At 43.8% G+C, this 26,645-nt stretch overlaps 1 protein-coding gene across 1 annotated transcript in view; it reads right to left on the bottom strand.

Moving 5' to 3' along the window:
- The window catches only part of DNAH3 (dynein axonemal heavy chain 3), a 102,054-nt gene that overhangs the window by 24,208 nt on the left and 51,201 nt on the right, over positions 1-26,645 (bottom strand). The window contains exons 30-46 of the mRNA XM_074965321.1: positions 22,950-23,058; positions 21,867-21,980; positions 20,793-20,969; positions 17,493-17,584; positions 15,675-15,894; positions 14,272-14,406; positions 13,110-13,221; positions 11,843-12,084; positions 11,271-11,371; positions 11,071-11,176; positions 8,376-8,505; positions 7,619-7,855; positions 7,052-7,155; positions 5,376-5,670; positions 4,275-4,454; positions 561-684; positions 285-441 (exon numbers count right to left, since the gene is read on the bottom strand). Of these exons, the coding sequence (XP_074821422.1) occupies positions 285-441; positions 561-684; positions 4,275-4,454; positions 5,376-5,670; positions 7,052-7,155; positions 7,619-7,855; positions 8,376-8,505; positions 11,071-11,176; positions 11,271-11,371; positions 11,843-12,084; positions 13,110-13,221; positions 14,272-14,406; positions 15,675-15,894; positions 17,493-17,584; positions 20,793-20,969; positions 21,867-21,980; positions 22,950-23,058 (2,635 nt within the window). The remainder of the gene's footprint in view (positions 1-284; positions 442-560; positions 685-4,274; positions 4,455-5,375; positions 5,671-7,051; positions 7,156-7,618; positions 7,856-8,375; positions 8,506-11,070; positions 11,177-11,270; positions 11,372-11,842; positions 12,085-13,109; positions 13,222-14,271; positions 14,407-15,674; positions 15,895-17,492; positions 17,585-20,792; positions 20,970-21,866; positions 21,981-22,949; positions 23,059-26,645) is intronic.

The raw sequence follows: 26,645 nt of genomic DNA, 5'->3' as shown, positions 1-26,645 counted from the left end.
AGCAAGTTCAGGGGCAGGGACTGTCTCCTACTATGAATATTACAGGGCCTAACACCTCAGGGCCCTGATCTAGCAGTTACTGTAATACAAGCAAATAAATAAATAATAATAATAATAACAATATCTGAATATGTTTTTCTTCATCAAGAGGGAGGAGGAAAATCTCTCAGTTAAATGCATGCAAACCTATTAAAATTACAGTGCATGTTAGTGAAGAGAATTTAGCTTTAATACTTTTTTTTTTTAACTATCGTTTTTATGAACACAGTTAAACAGCAGCCTACTTGTAAATGGGTGTGTGGACACAGCAGCACTCCTCTAACAACACGGGAGAAATCACGAAGATTAAAGACGTAATGGGATTTTGAAGGCGTTGGAAGAAAATTCTCGACAGCCATTTTATAAATAGTCATTGTAGCTTGGATCATCATCTTGCCAAGCCTTAAAAAATAAATAAATAAAAAGAAGAGAAAGGTGAATTTAATTGTGAGGCACGCAAATGAAAGATTTGAGACAATATGTTCTCTGTAAAATAGTCTCGGGAAACATATCACCATTACCTTGTAAATACAGCTTCAAATCCTTTGCTGAAATGCCAGTCAACAATTGAAGAGAAAATCTTGGTTAAAATGTCATCATCAAAAGCATTGATGGAAATAATATTCAAGTGTCGTGTGAAACGCCCTGTAATACACAGTGAATGACACAGTCATGTCCAGCACTGCACAACACTCTTTCCACCTTAAACCTATCATTTGTCTAGCAGTGACCATCTTATTAGCAATACAATCAAGCTGTACAATTTGGATCTGGATCTGGTTCCAGGGTTTTCTTTCAGGCGCATTTCTACACCTTAATAAAAGGACACTATCACTAGATGAGACTGATATGAGATTATAAACTGGGTTATATTTTGCTTCAATACTGTGCATAGCTCTTAAAAGAATATCAGTGTTTAACATGAAGGGCCTGATTCTCATTTAAAGTAAGGCTGCTTTTATACTGCTGTAAATCTGGGCTCAGATCAGACTTCATGTAGTGGCACAGCATACTGATACATCTCTCAAACAGCAATATTGATCTCCTGGATCAAAGCTTTCATAAAAACAAAACAATACGGAAAAGTAATGCCTTACCTACACTTAAAAGTTTTGCTGCTTTTAAGTATACCAGTGCAATGAATGCAGGCCCATCCACCCCAGTGTAGACGCAGTTATATCTGTATAAAAGTGCTTATATTAGTACAACTTATTCCGGTTCTGCAAAGTGAAATAAACTGTAGCAGCATAGAGTACCTTACACCAGTATAACTGCGTCTTCACGAGGGCTTTCAGCAGCATACTAATGTCAACAAAAAATTACACTCCTACTGGTGAGACTTTTCAAGTGTAGACCAGTCCTCAAACCCTAAGGCCTTGTCTTCTCTAAGAAAAAGGCTGTGACAGTCAGGATCCAGACACCCCAAGGGGAGACCAAAAGGCTTAAACCCACCAAATGAGATACGTATAGAGACCATGGTTATCATAGCTGCCGACTCCGTGGGTGCTCCAGCCCTGGAGCACCCACGGAGAAAAATTAGTGGGTGCTCAGCACACACCAGCAACCAAGCTCCACCCTCTCTCCCTTGCCCCCCAGTATCTCTCCCCCACTGGTGGCCCCGCTGATCACTCCTCCCCTTCCCTCCCAGCGCCTCCTGCCTGACACAAACAGCTGTTTCACGGTGTGCAGGTCGGCTCCGGGAGGGAGCGGGAGGAACAGGGATGGGGCGCACTCGGGGGAGGGGACAGAAAGAGGCGGGGAAGAGGCAGGGCAGGGACTTGGGGAAGGGATAGAGTGGGGGCGGGGCCTGGGGCGGAAAGGGGGGGCGGGAATCGAGCACCCACCAGGTAGAGGGGAAGTTAGCACCTATGATGGTTATGAATTTATGAATTTATGTAACTGTGCTCATAAACTGTGGTGCAATTTCAGCTCTATCTCCCAGTAGGGCAGGGAGCAGTCAGGCAGGTAGAGACACCTCCAGAACCGGTTGTTTACACAAAACTGGCTTCAAGTAACTCCATTGTCCAGTCCAGGAAAAGACAATGGTGGACTGTTGGGGTTAATGGAAGGATATGGATGCAACTCTACATTGAAAAGAACATTCCAGCTCCGAATATCAAGTCAGGAGGGAGTATCCCCATTCCGAATTACCATGACTCACCATGGACTGAGGGGGGGAGGAGGAAAAAGCCCTTTTCAAAGCAGGCTTGGAACTGAGGGATTTCCTCCCACCTATGGCTAGGGGGTACATTGTTTTAAGGCATTGTGGGGGAGGGATAGCTCAGTGGCTTGAGCATTGGCTTGCTAAACCCAGGGTTGTGAGTTCAATCCTTGAGGGGGCCATTTAGGGATCTGGGGCAAAAATTGGGGATTGGTCCTGCTTTGAGCAAGGGGTTGGACTAGATGACCTCCTGAGGTCCCGTCCAATCCTGATATTCTATGATTCTATACCTTGGGGGAGCACCCTGTAAACCCCATGTTCCTCTATGAATAGGTGACTCTTATTAGAAAAGGAATTTTATCTAACAGGAAAGTGCAAAGCCAGAGGCTGTCTCTCTGTTTGGTTTCTGTGTCACTCGTATATGTTTGCTTTCCCCTTACTATTCCATCTTGGAATCTGCGGTTTTTCTATTAAATACGCTTTTTGTATATTTTAATCCCAAACAGCTCTCTGGTGTACAAACTCTGTGGAGTGTGTATGCCAAAGTGAGTTGATAACTGGGGGGGGGGGCTAATTTCATGCCTTGAAGTTCAGAGTTGAGGGACCAGAGGGGAACGGTCAGAGTGTCTGCTAATTAAGAACTCAGGGAGGACGTATCTGGGGAGACTCAGGACTTGGAAGGGCTGTTCATGTCACCCTGTAAAGAGTAACTGGGTTGGTCAGAGCTGGGATGAGACCTTGTGCTTGTGGGATCTGAACCATAGCTGCACAGAACCAAGACCAGGCAAGGTTACAAGGAAGATGGTGACAGAACCCCTTGCTGGTCTGGGTGGACCCCAAAACATCACAAAGGCATGTTCTTACCTCATGGTAACTAAGGGTATACCTACACTTTGATCTGGGGATGTGATTCCCAGCTCGAGTAGACATACTTGCACTAGCTATGATAGAGTTAGTGTGCTAAAAATAGAAGTATAGCAGTAGGAGCGGCGGTAAGGACTAGCTTTCCTCCGTACACACCCAACATCTCTAATGGGCACACACTCAAGGCGGTTAGTCCTGTCACTGCTTGCACTGTCACGACTACATTCTATTTCTAGTGGACTAGCTCAGTGAGGGGCTAGCACAAGTATGTCTACCCGAGCTGGGAATCATACCCCCAACTTGAACTGTGGACATACTCTGAGATGAGCTAAAATTCTGGAGAATGCAAGACAATCTGTAGTTTTCACACAAGTTAGCAAGTTAAGATAAACCTTAGATTCACCCCAGTTTTTACCTTGACTTGCTAACGTACAAAAGCTACATACTGCCTTGTCTACACTAGGATTTTACTGTGTTAGTCAGCATGTGTTATCTAACGTGATAAGAACATACCTGTTCCTAACTGTTTGGTATTATTTTCAGGCTTTCCATCTTCTGTTGATTATTAAACCCACCCTGAGCAAACGGACGTGGACTTAAACTTGAGTCATCATCAATCATCACCACCATCATCATCATCACTCTTCCCATACCATCAGGTGAGGCAGAAGTCAATCAACGCCAATCATCCTTATCCTGGGCACATTTTTACAGATACTTTATATTCAGATGTAATAATGAATATGTGGGCTTTATTTGGAATGACCCAGCTGGTGAATCTGCCTACTGGCTTACAATTTGTATACAAACCCAGCACTTGCCTACACAAAGATTTAGTTTGTGTAAAGCTAAGATGTGAATCTACCCCATGCTAGCCTGCCACAGACTAACCATGTAGACAGTTCATTAATACGCTTTGATCTAATCCCATTTCAAAGAGGACTAGATCAAAGCACATTGACAAACTGTTAATGTACATCATCAGGGTCCAACTGGACAGTTATCCTGCAGCATGCTAGTGCAGGGTAGATTCACATCCCAGCTTGCCACAAACTAATTATTCATGTAGACAAGCTCATAGTCTTCTATTTGAATAACATTAGGCAAGCCAGGCTTCCCTCTATAACCTCAGTCAACTACACAATGCACTGTCACAGTGATGTATTTCTGTCTTTTATTTATTTATATTATATTATATTATGTTTCCTACCTGTAATATCATTCCTTCCTCCACCAGGAGGGCCCATTGCTGAAACAAGTAAGACATCTACGATATCAAGCCTGGATGTATCCTTCTTATCATACCAGTGACCATGATCAATCCACTGTCTAAGAAGCTCAATAGGTGGCTGGGCTCCGTACACCTCCTTTGCAGGCATGTTTAGGTCATCTAGAAAGAACGTTCATGTCTTAAGAAACAAATCAAAGCACAGATAACTATTTTCCTTGTTTCTCTAAACAAGGAAAAGGTTACCTTTCGTTGTTATTATTTCTCTTTGATGCAACAACTGCATCTAATGTAATTATACCTGCAGGGATAATTTTTTTTAAGTTAAAGATATTGGTTTAATTTAGTTTGGCTGATGGGCTGTTTTTTTGTTTTGTGTTTATTTAAGATCACAAATTGCAACATAAGGTACCAAACTACACAGACCTAAAGTAAGCGAGTGAACCATCTTAAAGACAAGCACCACTTCAATGCAGTGGTGCTGGACTACTTTTTACACTGGGGGGTGCTGAAAGCCAGAGGTCCCCAAACTTTTCACCTCACACCCTCCCTGTCTGTGCTCCCTCTCCCCAGAGCTGGGGCCAGGAACGGGGTATGGCTCCAGGAGGTGTGGGGGGGGAGGGGCGTGGACACGAGTAAGGGGGCTGAGGCTGGGACCACAGCTGTGGGAGGGAGCAGAGTCCAGGGTGTGGGCCCAGCAGCCAGGTCCCTGCATGTGAGGCCAGGAGCAGAGCCCTGGACGCGGGACCTGCATCTGGGACCCCGGGTGCGGGACCAGGAGCGGATTCCTGGGCACGGGTCCAGCAGCATCGGGACCCTGGGTGCAGGGCCAGCAGCTGGGACCTCATGCAAAACGTGGGGGTGCTGCAGCACCCCCCACACCCCTTGTTCCCATGCCTGTGCTTCAATGTATATAAATTTTCCAGCAGGGGACAGTCCTAATCCTTTCACAGATGCCTTAAACAAAAAACAAAAAAACCCAGCAAGTAGTGCGGAATTGTATAAGTACCAGACCAATGAAGCACTTAGTTCTTCTGAAGTCTGAATTTACATGAAGAAATAAGAACACACAAGTTATCTTACCTACAAATATTACATTTTTTTTCCCCACGGGAGGTCCAAATAGTCCTTTTCTTCTTCTGTCCAGCTTTGACATAATAATATCCTGGGTTTGGTTAGCTGAAGTTCTTGCAGAAAAGTTGATGCAGTTAGGGATGTATTTAAGCTTTGGAAGTTGCAGCAGAAAGCTGTTGGTAATAGCAGATTTTCCTGTGCCAGTGGGGCCCACAAACAGCAAGGGGATGTTATGTTCCACATATGTTTTTAGAAAAAAATTTTGCCTGGCTGTTTCCATTGTTGGAATTATAAGCTCGGACACCTATTATATGGAAAATTAAAATACCGTGTGGAAAACAAATATCTAACACTGTAATCAATACTGAGGTTTGAAATCAACTTACTGCAGTGAGTTTATTGCCCAAAAAAGGAGTTTTTAAAAATTACTTCTACATGTAAATAAAGGTTATTACAAGTTTCTTGTAGATAGTGTAAATGATAAGTAAGGAGCTGCTTTTGTTCTGTGTTTGTACAGCACCTAGCACAATGGATCCTGCTCCATGACGAGGACTCCTAGGCACTGTGACAATTCAAAGCAAAAATGGGAACATTCGATAATTCCTAATTTGGGGCTCAATTCTGCCCTTCACTGTGCAAAGGGAAGGGCTAAAATGTCACAGGGAGTCTCTTCTCGCCCCACGTCAGTGGGGCAGCTATGCACTGTGTACTTAAAATGTTTTATTTTTAAATGATGAAATAAAGATTCGTTCTTCTTCTTTCCACTTATGTCACGTAGATGCTAGCTGTACTGATATCTAGCATGTCAATGAGGAATAGTGGTAATGAGGCAATGGGTAACAACATTTTGAACTTCTTAAAGTGCTCTACAACTATTAATGAATTTAACCCCACATCACACCTGCAAGGCAGGTGTAACAGTGTGGCTCACCCCTTAAGGGCTGGAGGGCTGGGGTTAGCCAACCCTGATTATACGAGTCACTCTATAAAGAGCAGCAGGAGGCTGCCGTGAAAGAGGAAATGCCCAGGAATTAGAGACTGCTAGGAGAGTGAGCAGGTTCTAGCAGAGAGGACTGAGACTCTAACCAGGCAGGGCCTGGGAGTGGTCTGCCAAAGCAGAAAAGATGCCAGGCAGGAAGGCCTGGGAGGAGGAAGAGAACCTTTGCCTTGTGTGGGCTTCTGGATGGAAAGAGGGGAAAGTGAGGCAGACTGCCTGTAGTATGACCTTGGGCCATGAGGGGGATGTGGGAGGCAGCCAGCCCTGTTATAATTGGGAAGTATCATTAGTCCCACTTTGCAGATGGGGAAACCAAGGCACAGAGGGATTAAGTTCAAAGCTTGCCATCAAAATGTGGATGCCTCTGTTCTGGCTAAGTGACTTGCCCAAGGTCATACGAGGATTCTGTAGCAAAGCCAGGAATTGAGCCCAGATCTTTCACCACAAGATCATCCTTATGCTCCATATGTACCTTTTGTACTGAGATTTAAATATAGGTCTGACATCAGAACCACAGTTTAAGCGGGGGAGAGCCCATACAGCATAAGACATTGCACAGTAAACAGAAAGAAGTCACATATAAATTAATCAGAGCTACCAAATGTAACTGACTTGTAGCTCTGTCATTTCACAACACTGTTTTCATCACTGAGTTCTCTTCTATAATGAAAAAAAAATTAATGTTGACCTTTGCACCAGCAGGGATATTTTGCTCCTCCCTAGTGATGTAATCAGTCCATATGTTCCATTGCCCACTGGCTTGCTTGTGAAAATAGAAGTCATACACACTCCCTGTTAAACAAAACACAGAATATAGGAAAACTGACTGAATAGACAATCAAAATAATGTCACGTCACTTTAGCATCTAAAGTGTTTCCCCCTAGTCTTTTCTAGTACAAGGGTAGAAATGATCAAATGAAAGAATTTTCCTGATTTGTCAGTTCTTCACATGGCCTGTGTGGCGATGAATGCCTCCTAAATAACACTGAATATCCTCCTCTCCCATTGAACCTCACTGTCAGGAAGTTATTAGCTGCAACAGATTTCACTGTTTAGGTCAATCTGGGCACATGCTCCTCTTGTTTAGAGCAACAAAAAAGAGCTCCCCAGTGCGTATCCCTCAGGCCTGGCTGCAGGATCTCTGCAGCAAAGGACAAGTGCCAGACACCCCAGTCTGCCCAGCAGTGCCAGACAGGATTTGGCAGGGTTTGTAAAGCAAGACTAAGGGATACAAATACAGTTGCGTAGAAACACCTTTTTCTGGAAAGATATTGTTTTTGGTGAGCTTCACGCTTTGGGGGCGCGGGTTCTCATCATCCATTCCCATTAGCAAGTTGCGGAAAAACAGATCAAATTTTTTTCTGCTGTCTGCACTGATGGTCCCACCAATTGTCCAAACCAATGCGAAAAGGAAAAGCCCTTGTAGCCATAAGATGATCTGCTGACTAGACATGGTTTCACCTTCTTCTTCACCCGATTTCCTTATTTCATCTAAAAATACATTCAAATCTTGGTTAAATTATCAAAAACTGCAATTCAAAATCTGCTTTCATAAAAAAAAAAAAATCATTCTAAGCCAGATCCTTAGCACTGGCTTCAATGGAGCTACGTCAATTTTCACGAGGTGAGACTCTGGCCCTGTTTTGATGGTGCAATATATTGTTTTCAATTAAAAATGAATGAGTGGGAAATATTTAAAGGAGTTCTAAATATTTCATTAAGATGCTAGTAAACAGCATGCTAAACATCTGGGGCCATGCCCACAGGGCCTTACTCAGGCCTGTAAAGTACTTTGAGATCCTGAGATGAGAGGTGCTATACAAGGCGCAAAGGACTGTTGTTATTACTAGGTCAGTGAAAAAGATCTATGGCCTATGATCCAAACCCCAGAGCACTTGCTTCATTCTAAATTAAGTCTTCTAGCATTCACTTGTCTCTAGTGGCCTGGATTTTCTATTGTTATGACATATCAGGAGAAAAACAAGAGGCTGAAGCATTAAAAAATACTGACCGAGCAGACAGGTATAGAGTTTCATCATGCTATAGGCCAGATGGATAGCAGATGTCTGTACTATGATTTTGCAATGAAGGCGAACAAATTCCAAGCAAGGCTGGACTAGCCACATAAACATGTCATCAATCTGCAAGCGGAACAGGAAACAGTTTTAAAACAGTGTAAGAGTTGCATTATTTTCCTTTTTTCAGAGTAACAGCCGTGTTAGTCTGTATTCGCAAAAAGAAAAGGAGGACTTGTGGCACCTTAGAGACTAACCAATTTATCTGAGCATGAGCTTTCGTGAGCTACAGCTCACTTCATCGGATGCATACTGTGGAAATTGCAGAATACATTATTATATACACAGACACCATGAAACAATACCTCCTCCCACCCCACTCTCCTGCTGGTAATAGCTTATCTAAAGTGATCATCAAGATGGGCCATTTCCAGCACAAATCCAGGTTTTCTCACCCTCCGCCCCCCCCCCCACAGACAAACTCACTCTCTTGCTGGTAATAGCCCATCCAGAGCAGGAGAGTGAGTTTGTGTGTGTATGGGGGTGGGGGGGTGAGAAAACCTGTATTTGTGCTGGAAATGGCCCACCTTGATTTTCATGCACGTTGTAAGGAGAGTTTGTGTGTGTGGTTTTTGGAGGGGGGTGAGGGGGTGAGAGAACCTGGATTCCTGCAGGAAATGGCCCACCTTGATTATCATACACATTGTGAAGTGAGTGGTCACTTTGGATGGGCTATTACCAGCAAGAGAGTGAGTTTGTCTGTGGGGGGGCGGAGGGTGAGAAAACCTGGATTTGTGCTGGAAATGGCCCATCTTGATGATCACTTTAGATAAGCTATTACCAGCAGGAGAGTGGGGTGGGAGGAGGTATTGTTTCATGGCGTCTGTGTATATAATAATGTATTCTGCAATTTCCACAGTATGCATCCGATGAAGTGAGCTGTAGCTCACGAAAGCTCATGCTCAAATAAATTGGTTAGTCTCTAAGGTGCCACAAGTCCTCCTATTATTTTCCTTACTTACAAAGTCCTGTATCAAAGGTTTATTTGACTTAGCTGTTCAATAAAAGTGGATCCTTAAGGCACCAATAATTCTGCCTGGGTTGGTGGAGGGGCAGATTGCGGAGTGGCCTTGACAAGGTACTATGGGAGTTGCCACAGAGCCAGGGAACCTGCCTGACACTGGAAAGAAGCTGCTTCTGCCACAGGAAAATAAATGGTTTGGAATAGGAAGTTTGTTCTCCTCTTATTAATCCAGACAGCAGAAGGACCTTTCCACCTTGGGGAGCTGTTACTCCACACAGGCACAGGGACTAAATATGGGAAGACTGCATTTCACTGAGGTTTACAGGATAATCTGAGAGAGTAAATCCAAGGTCTAGTAAGCAGACAGCAGAAAGAACAAAGACCAGGGTTCCATCAGACCATTAAGGGCACTGAGGTTAGTGCATAGCCACCTCATTCCATTGTGAAATGCCTTCAAGAGCTCCCCAGTATGTAGGGAGAGTGTGACCACTGCCGTAAGTGAAGCATCATCGCTTTCCCTCTACGGCAAGCCAGCTCTGCTGACTTATGCAGGGTGCAGGAAGTCATGGCCCAACCTCTCCTCTGCTTCTGTCCTGGCCTTTATTTCAGATAGTTTATAAAGGGAGAGAGATTGCTTCTTAACCAACAGCAGGCAGCATTCCCTCATCCCTAAGCATTTTTCTGAATTTGGTCCCAACTCCTGTTTGCTCTTCCTATGAACAGTGAAGAAGGGGGCTGGCAGATCACAGAAATCTACGGCTTCATCCAGCTCTAGGCCTAACACAGAAAAGTTTGTTTTGGCCTTTTAATGCCTGATCCTCCTCCCACTGAACTCAATGTTTAATGTTTAGATAATCTTCAGACTTAATGCATAGATAACCTTCAGAACCTATTCCTGCAAACCCTCAGTCTAATTTGTAAGTGCACGACATGAACATGAGCACCACTGATTCATCTGAGTTGTCTGACTCAGTAAGAACTACTCTAGTGAGTAAGGGTTTGCAAAAGCAGACCCTAAAAGTGATAAGAATGTTATTAATATATGCGTTTCTCATGCTGGGATCTGATTGCCCCAAGCAGGTGAAGGTGCATTTTTAACGCATATTTCCCGCCCCTCTTCCCCTGGACCTGGCTCACATAATCTCCACCTATCATGCACTAGGACTCTGTTAGTGAAGTCTCACACATCACTAAACCCCATGTAATACTGGATATAATTTTCAAACGTGCCTGAAAGACTTAGGAGCCCCTTTAGATTCAGGGTATGTCTTCATTGCGATCAGAGGTGTGACTGCAGCACATGTAGACATACCCGAACTAGCTTTGTTCTATGGCAGCGAAGCCATGGCAGTACAGGTGGCAGCATAGAATGTACACGCCCATCGGGCATGTACTTGGCCAGCTAGGCTGTGCTGCCTCCCATGCTAACTATACCATGGTATAGTTATTCAAGCTAGCTAGAGCAAAGCTAGTGTGGTTATGTCTACATGTGCTGCAGTCTGATTGCAATGTAGACATACCCTTTGTGTCCTGATTCACTGAGGCGCTTTTGAAAAGATTACCCAATGTGCCTACCTGGAAGCCCATAGGACATACTAGGACGTAGTGGGCAGATTACCTTTAAAGTAAAAGTTATAAGGGTGATACATAAAAAAAAAGGCTCGCACCAGTTCTCTGTGCTCCTGTTGCAGATTTGGGGGCAATGTGTCCATGTAGGAATCCTTCAGAGGCTTCCAACCTAACTGATTAGGATCCATATAGATCATACCACACCTGGAAAAATAAGTAGTTATAGTGCAGTAAGGTATCTGAAATGCACCAGGTACATTGCCTGAGGTAGTTGAAACTTTGGGTGGGTTACTGTTACCTGCTGACAGTTGCTGGAGATGCCTCCTCCAAGTCAGCTGGCTCGAAGATTAAACTCATTTTGGAACTCATCTGAATTATTTCCCCGCTCATTAAACACAGCTGGAAAGCAAACATGGCATAAACGTGGTTTAATCATATCATAGCTGAACATTCACTTATAGCAGTGCTTGTCATAAAATCACTGAACAGCCATCCCATTTAGTGTCAGTTCTTATTCATTCATTCATTCATTCATGTTCCCATAGTGTGTGATATTTATAGAACTCTGTCTTAGAGAGTTCTCCATTTGTTATTGCCAAGTCTTGCAGACTTGGGAGAAAAAAGAGAAAATGAAGCATTAGCCAGCTCTTTATATATTCCACAATAAAAAGCAATCCTTTTCTTTTGGCAGTTTAAGATAATTATTATTTTGTGAATAAACAAATCTCCAGTTAGAATTTCCAGTTAGAAAGATGAATTCATGTATTTCAATTTACTTAAAAGGGTCAGATCACTAACTGCAATAACCAACCAACCGCAATTAATTATGTGCATTCACACGCTAAAGTAACAGGCAAAAATGATGGCTACCTTCTTATTATCATCTAGCACAGTGTTCATGTTCTCTATCCAAACTGCATCCACTGGTCCATCAAATATAATCCACTTCCTGTCATCTGTGGTTGAAGATGCTTGTTGTCTGAAGGTGTTTGCAAGGACTCCATCTGTCCACTCATGGCTCACGGGGTCAAAACACCCATACAGCTGTCCCATTGTAATAGCTTTGGGATTAATAATTCTGTACTCAACAGCAAACTCATCCATGGAATTTGCTAGGTAGGAATTAAAAACAGATTATATTGATTAGCTAGATCAGTGGTTCCCAAACTTGTTTCGCCGCTTGTTCAGGGAAAGCCCCCGGCGGGCCAGACCAGTTTGTTTACCTGCCGCGTCTGCAGGTCTGGCCAATCGTGGCTCCCCAGTGGCCGCGGTTCGCTGCTCCAGGCCAATGGGAGCTGCTGGAAGCAGCACAGGCCGAGGGACATACTGGCCGCCACTTCCAGCAGCTCCCATTGGCCTGGAGCAGCGAACCGCGGCCACTGAGAGCCGCGATCGGCCGAACCTGTGGACGGGGCAGGTAAATAAACTGGCCCGGCCCACCAGGGGCTTTCCCTGCACAAGCAGCGGAACAAGTTTGGGAACCACTGAGCTAGATAGAAGGCAAAAGTTCTTTAAAAATATTTTTCACTAATGAAGTTTAGAGGTGGAACATTCCTGATAGAATCCCAGTGTTGCCACCCAATAGACCTTACATGTGGAAGCTACCTAGCAGTAAGTAATGACCTCCTTTACTTACACATAGAGTTTATTGCTGCACAAGGCAGGTCCAGAGTGCTGTGTGCAAAAGCACAAGGTAAAAAATGAGGAGCAGGACAGAAGCACAATGGAAACTGATTGTGCATTCATGAGAGAGCTTCACAGAATCTCTCCCAGGGAACAGATTTGTTGAGCCAAGAGGTGCCATTTTTGCACAGTCACTTTCCAGAGAAGTACCATACATGAAGAGATTTGTTTGATGTGACTATTGATGCTACTTTTGCATGACTACTGTGCACAAATATACTTGCTTAACAAAGTGTGTAATTTACTTTTTTGCATATTCATGTGATCCGTTTAAAAAAAGAATATTTCTGACAACAGAGGTTTTCCAATCTTAGTCCTGCATATCCAAATTCTCTTCTATTCTGCAACGCATTAACAGCAGAATTAGCAACCTGAATTTATCTTTGTACAGAAAATTCATTGGTCATAGAATTAATTTTTTATGAGAAGTCTTCAGCAGGCTTTTTATTTTTACCTGTGTACAAATCACCAAGGGCTGCGGCTAGCACTTTGTAAGCACAGGTCTTTCCACCCAAAGCACCTCCAACAATCATATATCCATGGCGCACCATCATCATTTCATAAATCTGTATTGGTGACATGAGTTTTATACTTAAATATATTAAAGAACTGAATGTAACATGTGTGAAACTACATGTTTCTCTTGCATTCCTACATTGTGTGAAAGAGCAGATCAGCCAATCTAGACACAAACACTGACATTACTGCCCTTAAGAATCCCAAGGCCAAATTCAGAGGTGAGTCTAAGATAGCATAATTTACACTTCCTGCCTCCTCAGAGTGTAAATTACACCAACTCAGGCCTTGTTTTCATTAGAAATTTGCACTGGTTTAATTAAATTTGTTTTTAAACTGATTTAAATTAGTGCAAATCCATTGTAGACATTCTTATTTCAGTTTAAGAGTACCTTTTTTCAGTTCAGCTTAATCCAATTCCGAACTGACCCAACCTACACCAAAATAAGTCTGGTTTAAACCAGAACAAGAGCGTCCTCTTAACTGTTTGTACCTGTTTAACTAACTTGGTTTCAAATCAGGAAAAGCAACTAATAAAAGGGTGCAAGTTAAAGCAGTGGGAAAAATGAAGGCACAACACATGTGAGTGCTGGTAATAACAATACCAAGATCTCAAAACACTTTACAAAGACAGTCAGTATCATTATTACCATTTTACAGATGGGGAAACTGAGGCATAGAGCGATAAACTGACTTGCTCAAGGTCACCCAGCAGGCCAGTAGCACAGCCAGGAACAGAACATAGGTCTTATGAGTCTTAGTCCCCTGCTCTCAGTGCTAAGGCACATTGCCTCCCTTAGTAAGACTGAACTTCATTTGCTGGCTTCAGTCATATGACCTGAGACATGGGTACAAATATGAGTACTCCTGCCACATGGAAGGGGACAATATCTACTGACCAACTCGTACTTACTGTTATAGAGGGTGGAATTTTTTTCTGGCATATGAATGTCTGTACATTTTGTGGTTTTCACTTTGTATAGATAAGCTTTCTGTAATGCTCTGCTAGCTACTAATTTAGGCCCTGATTCAGCCAGATACTTTAATAGTTTATACATAAATTATCTTTTTTCAGATGTGATGAATATTTTTTTAAATACCTGAATAATTTTTCCAATAAACCAAGGAACTGGCTGAAGATTCATTTTTGTAATATTGTCACTCAGTGCCTGCACAAACAGCTCATAGTCTGGTTTAGGAAGAACCACTCCAGGAAACAGGTCAGATATGATACCCTGTTAATGAAAAAAACAGGATACTATTAAAAGCAGACTAACAAAAGCAAAGGCAGAACTTCTAAGTGTTAAGAAATACATAGAAAGTGGTAGGAAATAGGACTTTAAAGGGGAATGTATTCAGCTGGACTGAGTCCTAATTTACAGGCACTAATTCCGCCCACATTTTTGGACCTGCAAAATTTACTGCAGGTGCAAACCTCAGTAGTTGTGCCTTTAATTGACTCACTTGTACTCACAATCAGATAGAGGTGAAAGCACTCTGTTTTGCACTCACAGATGAATGAATGTCACAAATGATACAGGCATGAATTGCTCTTGCAAAATGAAGGTGAAACTGCTGAAAATCTGCCTTTAAATATCTTGGGGGAGGGGAGAGATTAAATGACTAATGGGGAGATATGTGTTCTCTTATTTCACAGCAGTGACTTTTTTCAAAACTCCAGATCTTAGGTCTTTATAATTAATACGGACGGCTTTGAAGCCTGATACATTGATTTTCCTCCTTCTGTGGAAGCATAACGTTAGCAATAACATCATGGTTTTCATGGTTTTCACTCTGACTTCCAAACAAAGTATTTTCTATTGCTTGCAGTTTAACTTTCCCCACCTCCTTCACATTACAAAGCTAAGTCCTGGCCTACACTTAAAAGTTAGGTCGATGTAGCTACATCGGTCAGTGGTGTGAAAAAGCCATACCCCTGAGTGCCACAGCCACGCTGACTTAACTCCCAGTGTAGATGCAACTATATCTACGGAAGAATGCTTCCGTCGACATAGCTACTGTACCTAAGGAAGGTGGTGTTCCTACAGGGATGAAAAAAACCCTTCCATTGGTGTAGACTGCGTCTACACTATAGGGTTATGCTGACATAGCTACAGAAACGTAGCAATGCCAATATAGTCTCCGTAGTGTAGACATATCCTTATATACAAAATTAGCAAAGAATGGTTTTCATTGGCATGAGTAAATGGAGTTACAAGATCATGTCAGTGGCATGTAACATATCACAAGGTAACTCAAAAGGTAACTCCTATCATTGCTATAAGTTCATTTTTCAAAACAATACTAAGAGTCAAATTGTGCCCACAATTCAGTTGGTGTAACCCCACTGACTTCAGTAGTAATGATGAAAGAATTTGGGCAAAACTGTTTTAAATTAGAGCAATGATCTGTTTTCTTAGTTTATCATGGCAGTCCCATCTATATGTCTGTCCATCTGTCTAGATTCTTATAACCTAGTATTTGAATGCTTCTGTTATCTTACCTGAAAGAGAGGAACATCCTGTGCCAAGAATTTGGCTAAGTTAACATCCAGCAAAGCTCGAAGTAACAACACACTTTCATTTTCTTCTGGGTACTTTAGTTTTAAGTTCCCTGCTGCTGTCAGGACAGATTTAACAGCACGCATTCCATAGTCATAGTGATGCTGAGATGATAACTGCTCAGAGCAAAGACGGTACGTGGCAACAATTTTCTGGGCAAGACTGTGGATGTTAAAATATGGTGTGTGAAATGCAAATATAATGCCAAGTATATCAAATATTTGTATATTTAAAGCCCAGATCTTTGAAGTAAATGGAGTGATGTCAGTTTACACCTGAGGACATGCCCCAAAATGTATAGAAATCTAAATGACAGATTTCTCCATTGTTTTGGGTTTTGTAAAACAGTAACAGCTGCAATGCTGTTTCCCTGTTCACGTGCCTCAAACATACATAAAACTTCATTCACACAGAGTGACAATTCACCTCTGTGCCAAGTTCCAGAAGAAGGTCTATGCCAGAGGTGGGCAAACCTTTTGGCCCTGGGGCCACATTGGATACAGAAATTGTATGGAGGGCCAGGTAGAGAAGGCTGGGGGAGGCTATACCTCCCCAAACAGCGAGGCGTGACCTGGCCCCCTATCTAGCCCCCCAGAATCCCCACCCCCATCCAACCCCCCGGCTCCCCACCCCTGACTGCCCCCCAGGACCCCTGCCCCTATCCAATCTCCCCTGCTCCCCACCCTCTGACCACCCTCCTGGGGCCCCCTATCCAACCCTCCCTGCTCTTCCCGCCCTATGTTACGTGTGGGGTGGGGGAAAGGGAGGCTCAGTCCTTTCCCTTTGCATTTCCCCTGCTTGTCTGGCTGCTCTCCCTGGCAGTCGGGCAGGGCTTGCTCCCTATCTGGGCTTGGCTGCTGGGGACAGGAGCCCAGCATGCTGGGGGTGGAGCGGGGCCCTGGCTTGCTCTGCCCCTGTCCCCGGTGGCAGGGCCCAGGCCCCTTGACCGCCCCCCTGCAACCCCCCACCCCAGAGCTCCCCCTGCTCCTTGACACCCCCCGCCCCTCCCCGAACTCCCCCTGCTCCTTGCCCCCTGACCGTGCCGCCCTGGAGCACCAGGTCTGGCGGTGCTATGGAGCTGTAGCCATGCTGCCTAGGCACCGGGGGAACTGTGACTGTGAGGGAAGTAGGGAGGGAGGGGAACAGAAGGGGAGGGACCAGGGCAGAGGCTAGCCTCCACCCCTCTCACTTGCTGCTGGGGAGTTGGGCGGGCTCCTCCAGAAGCCTGTCCTGACCCTACTCCCTGGCAGGAGCTCAGGGGCCAGAGGGAATAGCCACGGGCCGTAGTTTGCCCCCGCTGGCCTATGCACTACTTATGGAGGCTTAAGTAAGCCTTAAGTATAGTGTCACCTTGTGCTGGCCCTCCACCTAGGGGTACATTTCACCTATGGTAGCCAAGGTACATATCAAAGATTTGCAACATGTAATAGTTAACTTCTTGTGTGGTTCTGTTGTTTTACAAACTTGAATCGACGTTGCATGGGTAATATCCTGCAGGTCCTTTGAGATGGATTATCAGGAAATACCCATTAAGGTGTTCATTTTCAAAGCAATGCATACGGATTTAATCACGTGATTTTAATTGAGCAGAACAGTTGCCTGGATAAATATTTACACAACACTTGGAAAATTTAGTCCAAATTATGAGTAGAAACAACACCACACACACATACTCCCCATCCTCCGTCCCACACCCAGAGTCGTTAGCCTTCTGAGGAATTTCAGAGCCAGCTGTAAGTGGAAAATTGAGTATGACTCACCTTCTAGAGTCAAGAAATCCCATTGAATAAAGTGAAATTTCACCAATCAAAGCATAATCTGGAACCATCATGGCAACTGTTCGGAATAATGCCTATGGAAGAAAAAATTAACAGCTAAAAAAACACAGACCCAAGAATAGAGAATAAAGCAATAACTTGAATTAGTTTTATAGGTGTAGTGTTCCTCTGTAAATTCACAGACTTTTATCTTTTGTCTTCCATGCATATGACTTTAGGAATCAAATTGAGGTCGGGGGAGTCCATTATTATCGTTATTCTTGATTATTTGCATTATGGTATTGCCAAGAGGCTTCAACCAAGATCAGGTCTCCATTTTGCTAGGCACCATACAGACACAGCAAGAGACATTCACTACTCTGAAAATTTCACAATCTAAATAGATAAGACAAAGGAAGTATTATTACCCCATTTTACATATGGGCAAACTGACACATGGAGAGATTGTATGCTGTGTAGTTGTATTGTGAGATTATATTACTTGACCAAGGTCACACAGGGAATCTGTGGCAAAGCTGGGAATTGAACTCAGATCCTCTGAGTCCCAGTCCAGTGCCACAACTATTTTCCTTACTGATACAGGAACATTTGTTATACTTTGAGGCTGAGATTTGCAAAGCTGTTTAGGAGATTTTAATTACAATTAATTTTAATGGGAATTGGGCATCCAAATCCCGCAGGTAGTCTGAAGACTGCAACCTGAATTGTCATTGTACTCCACAATAAAAGGTTTTAAGCAGGCATTTTATCTGTGACAGGTGGAATCTGACCCTCAGTGGATTCTCCAGTTTTAACTAAATATTTCAAATATTAAATAACCTACAGGTAAAATGAACTTCACAACTTTTTTATTCCCAAAACCCAAATCAAAAGCTCCTGTAACCTCTGCCATCATTTGCACCTATAACAGACCTTTGCTGTTTATGTATTAGAGATGCCTGTGACAATAGGCTGCGGGTATAATAGCCCAGGGAAGGCTTAGCCTTCCCTGCCGCTGCCCCGCTGCCCGACACCTGGGCTGCGGTGGCCGCGAGGCCCCCACTGCCTGCTGCTGCTGCCTGCCTGCCTGCCTCCTCTACTCCACCCTGCCTCCAAAGGTCCCTGCTGCTTGCCGTGTCCCTCCTCCTCGGGGATGGGGGAGTGAGGAGGGATGCGCAGAGCCACCGGCAGGTGAGGGAGCGAGGAGGCTCGGCTGGGCACTGGGGCCGGTGGCTGGACCTTCAGGGGCGGGACGGTCCGGCACTCGGGGGCCAGTGGTTCAGCCAGAGGAGGGCCTTCAGGGGTTGGGGGGGCTTGCGGCTTGCCTGGGGGGGTAGTTCGGGGGGCGGTGGCTCGGCCTGGCGCTGGGGCTGGCCCGGAGCCTGGGGGGGGCCAGTGGCTTGAACCAGCACTGGCCGGGGTGGGGGGTGGTGACTCGGCTGGGGGACCCATCAGGGGAAGCGGGGGCTGGAGTTTCAGCCTGGCGCTGGGGCCAGCCCAGCACTCGGAGGGGCTAGCAGCTCAGCCTGGCACTTGCGGGGGGGGGGTGGTTCGGAGGGGCCGGAAGCTCGGCCCGGTGTGGCTGGGGGGGGCGGGCCGGGCCTCCTCTGGTCGAGGGGGGCCCCACAAGGCTTCTCTTGTTATGGGGGGAGGGGTTTGGGGCTCTGGCGTGTGGAAGGGGTGGGGCCGGCGGGCTAGCCTCCCCAAAGCGGGGGTTCACCCACCACCCATGCCTGTGACACATATTGCAACGATATGCAGTATCTTTGGGGACTATATTGTATTAAGTTTATTAATGCTTTATTTATCGTTGTAGGCCAGGGACTGTGTGCAACTCCAAGGAGGGAGAATTACTAGGGGGTGATTACTATAGTCCCTAGTTTAAGGCAGTCCCAGAGGAGAGGCAAGGAACTGAGAAAGAACTTGGGATATAAAAGGCTGAGTTTAAACAGACTCAGGGTCTTTCTTTTGATTCAGCAAACAGACAGGACCATGGATCCTAGGGAGCCCCCAACACTTGCTGAAGTGTTGGAAGGCTTTTGGCTTAGCAGGGCTCCATAGGACTGGTGGGCGATGTTTGGTGTGTTTAGCAAGCATGTAGAACCTTTTATTGTTTTTTATATGTTTCCTCTGTATGCACTTTATCCTGAATAATGCACTCTGATGAGAAAAAACTGTGTGGTGACGTGTTACTGCTGGCATACATTGTTCATAGCTCTTGGAGAGAAAGCAAAGCACGGGTGCTGGCCTTTAGACAGACTAGCTTGCTGGGGATATCACAGTGAATTCTAGGGAGCTACAACCTAAAAGGGAGACGGGAGTAGCACACAGGTCCCTACCCAGAGAGAGGTGAAGACCAGAGGCGTTAAACCTCAGAGGCATTCCTGAAGTGGACCATGGACGGGGGTTAAAGGTGTGGTTACCCCGAAACTGTGACAATGCCATCACATATTACAAGAGAAGCACAGACCCGTAAACTCTGGTCTTGGCTGATAAAAGCAAAAGGAAATTACCTTCAATTTAAACACAAATGCAATGATTTGTAATGTGTAAGTGTATAGATGTGGGACCAAATTCTGCTCTGACCTACACCCTGTGCAATACTATTGATTTCAACAGGATTACTGGGATAGTAAATCAGCACAGAATAAGGCCCATATTATTTTAATGATTAAGGATCTTAAACAGTGTTATTTATTGAAGTCAATTAGATTCCATGTGGGAGTACCTGTACAGTGGATGAACTTAATATGTTTTTTCCATTTTGATATATTCTAGCAGTTTCATAGAGATTCTCTTTACACACAATGGGGATTGTCACTGGAGCCGACAGAAATTATCAGAACAGCAACAATGCCCCTGGTTTGCCCAAGAATAGCTGTTTATACTAAGTGTGAGTCTCTAAAGCCTGATCTTGCAAACGATGATTAATATGAGCATTCCTTACTCATATCAGTACTCCCACTGACTACCACAAGACTACTCACAAGAGTAGGGATTTAAAGGACAGGACCTGATTCCAGGCTCACTTATGCCAGTGTAATTCAGGAGTAACTTAATGGACGTCAATAGCATTGACTAGTGTAAAACTGCTGTAAATTCAGATTCAGGCCTATTGTCTATTAATTTTGTGCAACACTAAACACATGATTAAAGCTTAATCACTAATGAACCAGAACGAGAACACCTAAATGGAATTATGCCCTTATATTACATGGCTGCTTTTGTACTATTCATACTACATTAGAATCAAAACTGTAAATTGTGTTTCATTCCTACTAGAAATCAGAACTCCAGAGTTACCTTTAGATTATCAGGAAGTTCTGCCCGTCCAGCATACCCAGGATTCATAGTGATGAAGACAGCGCAGGTTGGATTAAGAGAGATCTCTGTGCCTTCAAAGAGGAATGTTTTCAGATTTCGCACAACAGCCTGCTGTATACTGAGTATCTGTTGTGCAACTACAGACAACACTTCAACCTAATAATAAAGAAACAGATTAGAAAACATCCCATACCTGGAGCCAATATAAAAGAAGCATTTCTGGCTGAAAGAAGGTTTTTTTAAAAATATAGCTAATGGCTTTATGTTGAAGTCCTAGAGATGGAAATTGTCTTGAAGTACCAGGATAAAAGAATTTTAGAAAATTAAAATGCTGGCTTTCAACTTCGCTGGGGTACAGGCTAACAAAACCTAATGTAATGGAACAATGAATGTGATAGAATAGACTATACAGAATACACAGAATACTATAATATACAGAACAGACAGATTATGGATGGAATTTTCAAAAGTATTTAGCATTAGCCTAATTTTGCTTCCAGTGAAGTCAGTGGTGAAAGTCACAGGAGAGTTAAGCCAATGGCGAGTGCATTTAAAAATCCCATGTATTGGAAGAAGAGAAGCTACAGAGAGACTATGTGTCAATAGCTCTTAAAACTAAAAATGTAGGACCCAGATTTTCACAGCTAATAATACCTCGTTTTTATCCAGTATCAGTAGATGTAAAAGTGCTTTACAAGGAGGTGAGTATCATTATCCCCATTTTACAGATGCGAAAACTGAGGCACAGAGAGATGAAGTGACTTGCCCAAGGTCACCCAACAGGCTAGTGGCAGAGCCAGGGTTTGAACCCACTCCAGAGCTCCAATGCTCTATCTACCCAGACCACACTGCCCCTGTCAAAATTTGTGCATGCACTATGGCAGCTGTGTATTTGGCAGCTGTGCATGTAATTATGAAAACCTGGGCTTAGGTTACAAGCTGTGCTAAAAGTAAGAAATTAATGGTAATACATATTCATATCTACTTTTAAAGCTATTCTTTGCATTTTTAACAATATTTTTGTTATTTTAAATACTTTGATTAAAAAGTTACCTCAATTCTGTTGAACTCATCAAAGCAGGCCCAAGCTCCAGATTGTGCCAGTCCCTTAAAGAATTTACCCATGGCTTTGTAATCAAGACCATCAGAGCAATTAAAGACAACACACTATATTAAAAAAAAAACAACAACAACCCACAACAGCATTCAGTGTTAAAATTTGTTACAAAAATGTTGGCATCTATAAACAGAAGGGGATTATTATTGCCATGAAAACTGATAATTTAGAAGACTATATATACCTAAATATCTAGTTAATGGATCTAGTCATGATTTTAACATGTTGGTAGTGAAGTACCTGTTGAGTATTTACTCACTACAAGGATTCAGATTAGTTTTATGTGACATAACACACTACTGTATATTGGATGTGTGGAGACATCTCAAAGATTTTGCAAGCCTAGGAAATACAAAACAATACTCGTTTATCACTTGGCTTAGGTGAAAAAGTATATTAACTTAAATTAAACATCACAATTCAGTATTTTTCTAAGCAGCTTGTCAAAAAAGAAAATCTCTGGGAAAGGAATAGTTCCTAAAAGGTAAATCCTGCTTCCTTCTTCTGGATGTGTAAGTTTCCAAACACAACTGAAATATCATGTTTCTACTATACAGTTGTGACCCATACAAAGAGAACCTGCCCCCACACTGAGTCATTGACCAAGCTCTGTGAAAGCTTCCTACACAGGAACATGGAAAGGGGATTTTAGGTGGGCCTGAATGCAGCATGGCAGTCAGCAGTGGGGCAGGCCTATTAATTGCTCCGGTACCCTGAAGGAGCAGCTGCAGTTTAGGTACATACTGGCTACTGCAGACTGGAGTGGAGGATTCCATTACTCATCCCCATACCTACTGGAAACATTTCATGGAATGCGCACAGCCTGTTCACTCAGGCTGTGTGCTTTTTGCCAGGATTTTGTCCTAATTATGAGCTTTTCATTAGCAATCTCCATGAATGGATAATAGGTGAAGGGCACCAACACTTTCATGAGAAAGAACTCCAGAGAAGACCTGCATCTCCAAACACAAAACAATGTGATGTAACAATGCACTGCAACATTTCATTAATTTTGGTACCTGCTTAGCCAGTGCTTTTGCTAGATCTTTTGTTGTTTCGGTTTTGCCAGTCCCCGCAGGTCCTTCTGGAGCACCACCAAGATTTAGTTTCAAAGCCCCCATTAATGTTCTACATAACAAAAAAGAAATAACGTATGAATCACAGGCCAGCTCCTCAGCAGCTGTAAGTTAGCACAGACCCATAGGCAGAGCAATGATTTACACTTGCCAAGAGATCTGGCCCTGCATTGTTATCAGGAATTCATTTTTTAACTGGTTGGCCATCTCCAGCCATCAAACTGGCATCTCCTCAGCATGGACTCCTAGAGTTGGAAGCCATTTCAAATATCCAGAATAAAGGCCCAAATCCAGACATGGTGTAAGTAGGTGCAATATCATTTACTTCATTGTCTGACCTTGGTTTACTATCTGTGCTTGTCGTACCTGAGCACATGCATTCAGCACCTATGTCCTCATGTGGGGGGCTCAAGTGTCTTGAACAAGTCAGGACAGTTATAAGCATAAGCCCAAGGCAGAACAGTTAGATGCTACACCTTTTGATAGATGGGCTGGAACCGTATCTATTCAGAGCCATGATGTCAAGTGCAGCAGCTAGAAAACTGGAGTTGGCTTGATGGGAACCTTGATAAAGAAAATTAATCTTGGAAGTGCTTAAAGAGATGGAGATTGTTCCTAAAAACCTGAGAATCACCTATCTTCCTTCTATGGGGAATAGCTTGGCAGTCTTCATACGAACATGTTGCTGCCCCTTAAAGAGTAGGTCCATCAAGCACCTTATCTTAAAAGTTATGAGTCCATGAAGGCCCCCTGAAGTCTTCTCTACACTAGGAAAACAACATGTTGTGAACTGTGTTTTTTTAAATGTTGCTAAGCATGGTTTGTCCTGTTCCATACTTGCAACTAAATAGTGTTCGGCACCAGTCCAGACATACCCAGTCAGCCGTGGGTAATTTCCCTCATGTCAGCCGGGCCTATGAGTGACACATGCAGCCATGTTTATAGCTACTACATCAGCCACATGGGTCTATTCTGCTCTGCCACAAGACCCATAGACTTTAAGGTCAGAAGGGACCATCATGATCATCTAGTCTGACCTCCTGCACTTACAGGACACACAACCTCACCCACCCACTCTTGAAATAGACTCCTAACCTCTGGCTGAGTTACTGAAGTTCTCAAGTCAGGGTTTAAAGACTTCAAGTTACAGAGAATTCACCATTTTCACTAGTTTAAACCTGCAAGGGACCCATGACCTATACTACAGAGGAAGGCAAAAAACCCCCAGGGTCTCAGCCAATCTGACCCAGGGGAAAATTCCTTCCCGACCCCAAATATGGTGATCAGTTAGACCCTGAGCATGTGGGCAAGACCCACCGGGCAGATACCTGGGAAAGAATTCTCTGTAGTAACTCAAAGCCCTCCCCATCTAGTGTCCCATCTCCAACAGTTGGGGATATTTGCTATTGGCAGTCACAGATGGGCCACGTGCCATCGTAGGCATTCCCATCATGTCATCAACTTATCAAGCTCAGTCTTGAAGCTAGTTAGGTTTTTTGCCCCCACTGCTCCCTTTGGAAGGCTGTTCCAGAACTTTCTGATGGTTAGAAACATTCACCTAATTTCGAGCCTAAACTAGTTGATGGCCAGTTTATAACCGTTTGTTCTTGTGTCCACATTGGCACTTAACTTAAATAACTCCTCTCTCTCCCTGGTGTTCATCCTTCTGATGTATTTATAGAGAACAATCATATCTCCCCTTAACCTTTGTTTGGTTAGGCTAAACAAGCCAAGCTCTTTGAGTCTCCTCTCATAAGGTAAGTTTTCCATTCCTCGGATCATCCTACTAGCCCTTCTCTGCACCTGTTCCAGTTTGAATTCAACTTTCTTAAACATGGGAGATCAGAATTGCACACAGTATGCCTGATGAGGTTTCACCCGTGCCTTGTATAATGGTACTAATACTTCCCTGTCCCTACTGGAAATACCTCACCTGATGCATCCTAGGTCTGCATTAGCCTTTTTCATAGCCGCACGACACTGATGGCTCATAGTCTTGTGATCAACCAATATATGCAGGTCTTTCTCCTCCTCTATCTCTTCCAACTGATAAATCCACATTTTATAGCAAAAATTCTTGTTGTTAGTCCCTAAATGCATGACCTTGCACTTTGCACTACTAAATTTCATCCTATTTCTATTACTCCAGTTTTCAAGGTCCTCCAGATCTTCCTGTACAATATTCCTGTCCTCCTTCATATTGACAATACCTCACAACTTTATATCATCTGCAAATTTCATTAGCACATTCCAACTTTTTGTGACAAGGTCATGAATAAAAATGTTAAATCCCTGAGGAACTCCATTAATAACTCCCCTCCAGCCTGACAGTTCACCTTTCAGTATGAACCATTGTAGTCTCCCCTTAACCAAATCCTTATCCACCTTTCAAATCTCATCTTAATCCCCGTTTTCTCCAATTTAAATAATAATTTCCCATGTGGAACTGTATCAAATGCTTTACTGAAATCCAGGTAGATTAGATCTACTGCATTTCCTTTGTCTAATACAGTGGTTCCCAAACTTGTTCAGCCGCTTGTGCAGGGAAAGCCCCTGGCGGGCCGGGACGGTTTGTTTGCCTGCCGCATCGGCAAGTTTGGCCGATCACGGCTCCCACTGGCCCCGGTTTGCTGCTCCAGGCCAATGGGAGCTGCTGGAAGCGGCGCGGGCCGAGGGACATACTGGCCACCGCTTCCAGCAGCTCCCATTGGCCTGGAGCAGCGAACCGCGGCCAGTGGGAGCCGCGATCGGCCAAACCTGCAGATGCGGCAGGTAAACAATGTGGTCCGGCCCGCCAGGGGCTTTCCCTGCACATGCGGCGGAACAAGTTTGGGAACCACTGGTCTAAAAAATCAGTTAGCTTCTCAAAGAAGCGGATCAGGTTGGTCTGGCACGATCTACCTTTTGTAAAACCATGTTGTATTTTATCCCAATTACCATTCACCTCTATGTCCTTAACTACTTTCTCTTTCAAAATTTATTCCAAGACCTTGCAAACAATTGAGGTGAAACTAACAGGCCTGTACTTCCCTGGATCACTTTTCCCCCCTTTTTTAAAAATAGGAACTATATTAGCAATAGGAACTAAATTAAACAGGAACTAAATAAGCAACCCCTGAGTTTACAGATTCATTAAAAATCCTTGCTATTGGGCTTGCATTTTCATGTGCCAGTTCCATTAATAGTCTTGGATGGAGATTATCTGGGCCCCCTGATTTAGTCTCATTAAGATGTTTGAGTTTGACTTCCACTTCAGATGAGGTAATTTCAGACTTCATATCCTCTACCCCTAAGCTGATCTACACTTAAAAATTAGAGGGATCTAGCTATATCACTCAGGGCTGTGAAAGATTACATGCCCTGAGCTCTGTAGTAAGGTCGACCTAACTCCTGGTGTAGATATGGCTAGGTCAATGGAAGAATTCTTCCATCGACCTATCTCTGGCCTCTCTGAGTGGTGGATTAACTACACTAACGGAAAAACCCCTTCCAACACTACAGAAAATGTCCACACTGTGGCACTACACCCAAACATAAAAAACCGGGGAGGGGAGGGGGAAAGAAAATTAATGACTAAGGCTCTTTTCATTAGCAACTGTTACAATATGTATTAAATACAAGCCAGCTGGAAAGTGAATG

The sequence above is a fragment of the Natator depressus genome, chromosome 10 (assembly GCF_965152275.1).
Source record: "Natator depressus isolate rNatDep1 chromosome 10, rNatDep2.hap1, whole genome shotgun sequence".
NCBI classification, from domain to species: Eukaryota; Metazoa; Chordata; order Testudines; family Cheloniidae; genus Natator; species Natator depressus.
This window is presented reverse-complemented; position numbering and strand designations above follow the sequence as displayed.